Genomic DNA, 9,262 nt, shown 5'->3' on the forward strand with positions numbered 1-9,262 from the left:
GTCAATATGATGAAGGTGACACAAACGGTAAATATGTTATATTAAAATGCAGACGACACGAGCGTTCTTGTGTTAAGCTGCTACACAATGTACTTTGGGTGTTTTAACTTCATCTTTTTCACAGGCTTATGTGAGACAATGAACAATTCGTCTGTACTTTTGGTTTATTTACAATATTTAATCTAAAGATATAATACACTCAACAGGAAATAGGAAAGCGTACAACGTTAGTAAATATGTCTCCCATCAAATTAAAGACAGTGTGGTATTTACTTTATCATCCAGAAAACATATAATATGAAAGTCTTACGTAGACCAACTGGGGCACGTAAAACATGACGATATGTAAAACATAACTAAGAAATATACCGAGAAATAAATTGATAAACGTTATTTTTTGTGCTATACTAAACCCGATTTGAGTGAAACGCTTTTCAACTTTGGGTCATTTTTCACAGAATGCAAGTAATTATTTTTAAAAAACGGAGTAAGCAAATGATCTGAAAAAAGGAAAATAATACTACAAAATATGTATTGTTTTCAGATTACGCGATAAAGTCCAAAATTTATATTACGCATGAAACTTGGCCAACAAATTGACTAGACATGTACAAAAAGGTTCCACTATAAAAATTCTTTTAAATTCAAACAATTGAAATCTACATGCTATAGATATATCAGTTTTATAAACAAGGAATTTAAAAGAACAAAATCAAGGACCGTCCTCAGTGTTGATAAAATTCTGGTTAAATATGTATATATACAGTACATGTTGATCTAGATTATAATGAATAAATGGTGCTTACATAGGTGTACATTGTTTTTTTTCTTCATATTTATTGTTATTTTATTGCATAAGTATACACACAATATATAATTTTATGTAAAACTTTTAATATAAAAGTTAATATAGGATTTTGGGCCTAAGATTAAAGGAACTCCACTGAGGTCCAAAAAGCCTAAATACATAAAATACGATTTTCTTACATACATCATCTGAGTCACGTCAAACAGAAATATTGAAAAGATAAATTGAAAATCGTGTAATTTTTTTCTATCATTTTTGCTATTCTTTGCCCGAGTTGTTTGAAAAGCGTTGTAACGCTTAATTTTACGGCATTTTTCACATTCATCAATTAGACTAATTATTCTGGAAAACGAAATTAGCAAATGATGTGAAATTTTGCACGCGCGTAATTGGTCTAGAATTGGTCGGAATATTAATCCCGAAAAATTATTTTCAGTCCTGTGACGTCAAGAAACCTCAGTGGAGTCCCTTTAATATTTGACTGTCGATACAGCTTTGAAACAAATGGAGAATAAGGTGTTTACGTGATTTTATAACTTAACGCATGTTCCGCACATCCCATTAATAATACAATGGAATATCAATACAAGTTTACTTCACAAACAATATCATAACACACTTTTTCTTATAATCTACTTGGCTACAGTATAATTTATTCATTGATGATCTCCATATGACGTCTAAAGCGCTGTTTTTTCACCTTCTTGAATTTCTACCATTTCCGGGGACACAGGTTTGTCACTGACTATGTCTGCTTTTGCATCTCTTACACTACCTTCGTCTGCTATACCTGTAAATGTAATCATTAAAAATCACGTTGAACATTGAAATACTAGTTTCGTGGAGTCAATTTCTTACGAAAGACCGGTAGGGTCATTTCAACTACATGAATTCACGATTTCAACTTCATGAATTTAACTTTGTGAATCAACGATTTCAACTTCAGGAAGTTGAAATCGTGAATTCGTGAAGTTGAAATTGTGAATTTAAAAGTTGAAATCGTGAATTCATGAAGTTGAAATCGAGAATTCATGTAGTTGAAATCGTGAATTCATGAAGTTGAAATAGTGAATTCACGATTTCTTAAGATTGCTTAAAATCTTAGTACATTTTCTTCAAATTTTATTTTCTCGAAATATTTTGGCTCGTTGGAGACATGGAGGTATGAAGCTTTTTATGACCTTATTTAACCCTACCGAAATAAGCAAAGCCGTCTGCGGGAAGTGTTTTCATCACATGCACTTGAAAACAATTTAAACAACAACTACAGTAAAGTCAAATTTCTATATAATTCTCCATCCATATATAAAAAAACAGTGTTTTTAAGACTTCACATTGTTTTTTTATGACCCATTGTTATGAAAATCCAGAATTCCCTGTTTGACACATGCTTTGAAATTGTAAGTATTTATAGTTTCAAAATCCTGTGGTTCAATACATCGAAAAGAGTCTTACGAATTTCGCCTTTCGTTTTTCAATTGTATTCATTCACTTGTGTGTACGTGTAGACGTATGTTTTTGTAATTTGTAAAAATGATTGAGAGATATTTTTATAAAATGAAATACCAAATGTTGCATTATCGTAGCATTGTGATGAAGACGTTGCTCCGATATTTTCACTCTTCTGAAATGTACCGAAAGTGGGCGTGGTCTGAGCTGTAGGTGTGTCTGGAACAACATTGTCATAACTGGTGCTCGGACCGGAAGTAGTTTCTGCTTCCGGTCGTGATGCTCTTGGCGGTGGCGGTGCTCTTTTTCGTTGAGGGTATGTCCTTCGCCGAGGCCTTTCTTCCTCAGGACGTACAGTTTCTTTGACAGTCTTCGTATTTTTCTATAAAATGGACTTAGATTTTGATTATTCCCAACTTACTTTTGTTCGCATTTAGTTTAGCCTGGGATTAGGGCGTTGATATTATTTTTTTTTTATAACATACGCGCTATTTCATATTCGATCGTGTTTTGATAATATCAACGATTCTGTCGATTTGCCGAACAGAAGCACAAGCACATAAAAAATCGACAGACTTGAACCCAGGCAAGTATTAGGTATTAAAACACACTATTAACCTGAAGCGTTTTCCTTTCGTATCTATTATTGAATTAAAGCCATGATAATCCAAATGTAGTTCTAAAGAACACGGACATGTTATTTTATCAATATAGAATTATTGTATCATAGTTTGAGGACCTTTCTGTTGAAAATGTGTCAGAGCTAAATCGTATACATATAGATGCACTGTGCGTTAACTGGAGTGCAGGTATCAGTTACCTGCACTGCAGAGCATGCCCATTGATTGGTTCATTTTGTCTGGGTGACGACGGGGAAAGGGAAATCGATAGAGATATCATATTCAGATGCTCGTTCATTGGTTCCTTTTTTTCTGGGGTTTCATATTGTGACATCAGGGAACGTGTTTTTATTTTTGACTATGAAACATCAAAACACTCGGCAATCTGATTTATACTCGGCGGCTACGCCCCCTCGTACAAATCAGATAGCCTCGTGTTTCGATGCTCTTTCTATTACTTATTGACTGGTAACTAAACAATGTGAGTAGTTTTTCTTATACTGACAAAGATTTAATTATAAAATCAAACATAAAATCAATTTAAAAAAATAAAACAACAATATACTTTCATGCTATACCTTTCCAATGTTATGGTACGTAAAACCGACATAAAGTAATTCACATAAAAGAAACACCCAGGCGACCAAGGTAACACTCGCGGCGGCTATTGCATAGTTGAGGGCCTTTCTGCCGGACTCGCATTTCTCGTCTGCAACATCTTGTTGTAAGCCATCGTTATATCTTGAATGAACAAATATCGAAACATTAAGGTCAATAGATGAAACTATTCACGTTTGTGCGGTTGTGATGACTAGTATCTTGGAACAGTGACTGTTCGTTTATAATTGTGTAACTGTTTAGCCCTGCACCTATTGCAAATCACTTTATATTCGAGTGATCTTTATTTCGCGAAAAAAAAACTCTTTAATTTATGAATTCGCGACGACAGTGTCAGCAAATTAAATTCGCATTTTTTTAATCTTAATGTCGCAAAATTACTGACAAGGAAGTCTTTATAATGCTTATCTATAATGAAATATAATATATTATATGTCTGTAATAAACTACAAAACAAATTGATCTCTTAAAACGGATATCGTACTTCTTATCGCTGAAATTAAAGTAATATACTAAGTATTTAAGTTTTACAAGGCCAATAGCCTACCTTGTTTTTATTATTGTTGTTTGATATGGAGTACTTGTAACAAAACTGAATTTTGCATTATCGGTATTTAATTCTATACAAGGATTGACTACTTCTTACTTCTCAGATACCCTAATTTTCGAAAAAATGAAACATATGTATACAATGAGATCAACTGCTAATAGAACATAATGCATGTAAGACCTGATACAAAATATGTTGAAGAAATGTTGTTGTTTTTTGTTGTTTTTTAAGAAATAAAAAACAACATTTACTTGATATGCAATTTGAAAGAATCTGATTAATGCACGTGTGCACGTGACTGTCGTTTTAAATGTTTGTTGTTTATATTTTTAATATGTGTGTTTTTTTAACAAACATTTTCAATTTTGACGTGTTATCCTTTCTTTAGGATTCTGTTTTTATTCTCCATTTTTTTAGTTAAAATGTCAAACAACAAACAGTGCCAAGTATGGTCCTGAACTTCTTTTGCCTTTAACAGACCTTTTAATATCTATTTTGTCAAAAATTGCGTCATATTCAAAGAATTTACTTTAAAAAGATTAAAATATACATTCAAGTATATTACCTGACATAAATACAGTCTGACGGCCACGAATCGTACCTAATTACCCCATTTACAGTAAATACCCGGAACAAAATGATCGCCATAGTACCGGCGGTGTGTAAGAAACTGCCTGCTATAAGAAACACAACAGCTACAACCACGTGTAAGATCATCTGAAATTATGACAATCAGTAAGTTATAAAGGTTGATGGTTCAGATTAGATGTAAACAAAATATCAGAGGAGTTCTACATACTAGCTAGAACCCACTCCCTCTTGATTTGGATCCGCGCATGAATACTAGATCTTATGTTGGCAACCAGACATATACCAGTTTGTGTCTTAAGTGTTCACTTTATTAATTCCCCGTCTTCAATCAATTTAAATTACGCATTCTTGTTTTAAACCTCAAGTGTTATGCTAACGACATTGATCGATTGATGTAGACAAAATCCTTAAATTATTAGTAAATTTATAGATTATCTTTATTCCAGAGGAGAAATGTTACAAAATCACTTGAATACTATCATTACGATTATGCCAAGCGACTCGAAGTAATCGATACAGTTAATGAAAGAATAAATGACTACTGCCAAATTTAATCAAAGGGGCATCTCTTGGGAACTTAGACAATTTACATTTTATTTAACGGTCAATAAAGCAGAATATGTATTTCGCTCATTTTTAATGTTTTTCTTATCCCATGTGGTTGTTTTTTTTATTTGTTATGGTTTATAAACAACATGGAATATTTATAGATCTATAAATGATATATAACTTTCCTAAAAGTTAGTACAAAGCCTGAATTCTTCGAGGTAAACAGAATATTAACAACATAATTATTCCGTCCGATTGAGCAAAACTAGAAAACTTTTAGATCAACGGTATTGTTTTGGATTTCCGTTCCGCTTCATGAAAACATTTTACAAGGTGGTAAACTGGTAGAGAACTGAAGATAATCTACATGACGTAGGAGATGTATACCATACTGGACTGGTTAGCTTACTGAACCGGCAATCCAGAGACCCGTGGTTCGAGTCCCGGCTGCGGCGTGCCGATTTTCGTGCGATTTTTCTATATATAATTTCGCGCCCATGACTTTCTTTCACATGTTTTAATCTGATCTTGTATTTTATGTTTTTTTGTATTGTAAAATTGTTAATATTTGTATGACGATGTATAATTGTACAGGTCAAAAATAAAGTATCTGTTCTGTTCTGGTAAATTATCAGAATAGACTAGAACAGAGCTCATTTTCATAACTTATACACAAAGATGTACATCGGTATAGCAAACAAATTGAAATGCTATTGTATGTAGTAGGTCGCATTATGTGCAAATAATAATAAGAAAAATATATAGAATACAGACTTACGATGCATTTCTCAAAGAACAAAGATGCGGTTGCACCTATGAGGCCCGGTACCACATACTGTAACAAAAAATATATTAAGGTAAGTTTTCCTCGACACTAAAAGTTTTCATTTAAAAGTGCAAACAAAAATAATAATAATAATAATAATAATAATAATAATAATAATAATAATAATAATAATAATAATAATTAATATAGTGTCTAAAGATCTCATTGCGGCACCGTTTCATTTCAATACTTATAAAAACAATTAATGATTCATGAGCGCTTCAAATTTTATGATTTTTGACGACATCAATTGGTTTCAATTGAATGTTTGCATTGTAAGCCATGATCAATGACCTAAATATTTTTTTCTTTTAAACCAGCATATATCGGACAACTTTAAACAAAATGATATTCTGACTCAATTACATTTTAACTACATATTTTACATTGTCTGCTTTCTCTATAAACATTCTACCAACTTCAATTTGTAATTTATTAGAGCATAGTCTAAATCTAACTTATTGACATCTTAAATTATCATTTGATATAATGTCCAAGTATTATTCTAAAGAGACGATTTTAGTTAGACATCGAAGTTATAGGTCTTGTTTACTATAATGTCACCCCTACTGAAAGGGCCAGCCATTTCTGACTTATGAGACACCTTTTGCTTGCCTACCACTATGTCAGGCGCCAGGCGGATAGAAATCAGTAAACATTCAATTTAACGACCTCGCTGCTCACAAAGCAACCATTTCGGGACGAGCCCCACGAGAAACATTAATCCTCCAATGCTCCCCGTGGGGCTCAAACCTTCGGCCTGCCGATTTGAATGTGGACGCCTTGACCACTACGCCAAAGGTACCGGTAAAGTAAAGTTATATTTAATCGCCAATCTTGATGAAATTGGTCCCTCATTCTAGTTTTCACTGCATTAATGTTGATAACATTTGGATTAAAAATTAATCTTTTACTGGTAAAAAATAAGACGAATCCAGAGTTCATTGGTTCATATGGCATCAGTACTGGTTTATTCCAAGATACGAGATTAATTTCAATTGTAATATCTATTTTGGAAAGTGGGCATAAATATTTGATAAATTTCTCAGCTAACACACTGAACAGGATGGCGATAACAAATCTAGAAATGTTAACTTGGTTGACTGCGCAACTGTGCTCGTTTGAAAACATATGATATAAACAAAACGGTACAAATTTCAACACAATTTTATAACGGATAACTATGCACTATCTAATGTTATTACAATGTGTTATCCCTTTCATCTAAAACTTTATCAGTTTGAAACGTCAAAATACCCCAGAGTGTTCAACAGATTTTGTTGACTACATTTGATAATATAATAGGAAAACGAAATTAGTCTTCAAACATATGCGAATATGAACATGAACAACAGCACCGAGTGTTGTATTGTTAATCAATAGATAAATGGTGTAAAACAACATACTACAAAGCCAAAAGCCCATCCTTTTAGCAGAAGTTCGCCGTACCAGTCGTCTGTTGGCATGCGTTTGTGTATTCGGTGATGTTCGTCCATGAACGTGCTGTCCTTGAAGAATACGTGAATACCGTCCTGTCCCCCATAGTACAACAAGATAGAAGCTACTGCGCCTATAACAACAGGATATGGTATTGAATAACAGGATAATGTATTGAATAAACTTCATTCCTATTATACAGTAACTATTGCTGATTCTTTGGAGTCATTGATTCCCCCCAAAAAAACCTAATAGGGTTGAGGATTGAAAATTTCTCAGGCCGGTGCAAGGGGGCGTGAAAGATTTTGCATCTGGCATCTTACCATTATCTCTCATAAACTGACACAATCAAACCGAGTCTGCAACATTCACTTTTAATATTTGTTCTTTTTGCTTCCTTGTGCTCTCCCCTTTTCCAGATTTTGGTAAGATATAAAAGAAAACGATAAAGGTATTAAAGAAAATCATTAATATTAGAGATTCAAAATAAAATATTATAGAGATTCAAAGTAAAATATTTGAGAATCAAAGTAAAATATTAGAGAACCAAAGTAAAATATTACAGTAGAGATTCAAAGTAAAATATAAGAGAACCAAAGTAAAATATTAGAGAATCAAAGTAAAATATTAGAGAACCAAAGTAAAATATTAGGGATTCAAAGTAAAATATTAGAGATTAAATGTAAAATATTACAGATTGAAAGTAAAATATAAGAGAATCAAAGTAAAATATTAGAGAATCAAAGTAAAATATTAGAGAATCAAAGTAAAATATTAGAGAATCAAAGTAAAATATTAGAGAATCAAAGTAAAATATTAGAGACAGCAAAGAAGGCTCAGACTTCAGCTATCTGTGTAACCGTCAATATAAGAGGTAGTTGTCCAGCCAAAATAAAGTTAAATCCAAAACAAATATTTATTCAGAATACCGGACATTTAGAGAATGTAAGAGACAGCTAAGACGGCTATCAAAAATTAGACAAAAAAGTATGCTTCTTTTCTTCTAATTATTTTAATATTTGATATATCAAACTATCAGATTTATTATAGATACATGTTCGCTATATTAAACCTGATAAAGGATAAATAAAGCCTAGATACATAGATATATTTATAACCATTTGAAATTGAAATATATGACGTATTTACTTGTGTATAAGTACTTCTGATAAGCCTTAAATTAAAAGTATGATATCAGTTAACTGTCGGGTGTGTTCAGTACAAATATTGTGTCATATACTTATCTGTGTCATAAATTAAATGTACCGACAAGGAAGAGAAAATATCTTAATAAATACAAGTATCATTAACAGAGTAATTGTAAGCTACAGTGAAACCTAAATACGGTGTCCAAACGAACATGTATCTCATACATGAAAATACAAAATACTATTTTCTCACGGGTATATACATAATTGTATCGAGAGAGACATGATAATTAGGTGTCTAAATTTCATTTACAGCATTTAAAATTAGTTCAACCATAACACGACCGATGTTTAATAAGTCCAAAGTGTACCTGTATGTTTTGAAAAGAGAATATACAATTATTCCGGTTCGGTGCGCATATATTTTGTTTTCAGGTCATCTCTACAATAACGAACCATTTAAAATGAATGCAATTTTACTTTGCTAAATGTCTCATAAAAAGCTCGAAATGCGTTGATTTATTATTATTATGTAGATAATTAACGCATAGTTTAATGTACATCAGTTGTCTGTCTTAAACACCTGAATGAATGTCTTCTTACAAATAGAAAAGTATAATTGTGAAACTACGGAGCCCCTAAGGTGACATTTTCCACACTTTTTTT

At 32.2% G+C, this 9,262-nt stretch overlaps 1 protein-coding gene across 1 annotated transcript; it reads right to left on the reverse strand.

Annotated features, from left to right (window-relative positions):
- Window positions 1-1,044: 1,044 nt before the first annotated feature.
- On the reverse strand, window positions 1,045-7,581 carry LOC132736862 (uncharacterized; the record flags this gene model as incomplete). Its single annotated transcript, XM_060724081.1, is given in 6 exon segments — window positions 1,045-1,598; window positions 2,375-2,639; window positions 3,456-3,618; window positions 4,611-4,762; window positions 5,964-6,020; window positions 7,418-7,581. Coding segments are annotated over 6 exon segments (911 nt in total), but the record flags the coding sequence as incomplete, so codon positions are not given.
- Between the last annotated feature and the right edge of the window lie 1,681 nt (window positions 7,582-9,262).

The sequence above is a fragment of the Ruditapes philippinarum genome, unplaced genomic scaffold, assembly GCF_026571515.1.
Source record: "Ruditapes philippinarum isolate M1 unplaced genomic scaffold, ASM2657151v2 ctg9131_1_1_1_1, whole genome shotgun sequence".
NCBI classification, from domain to species: domain Eukaryota; kingdom Metazoa; phylum Mollusca; class Bivalvia; order Venerida; family Veneridae; genus Ruditapes; species Ruditapes philippinarum.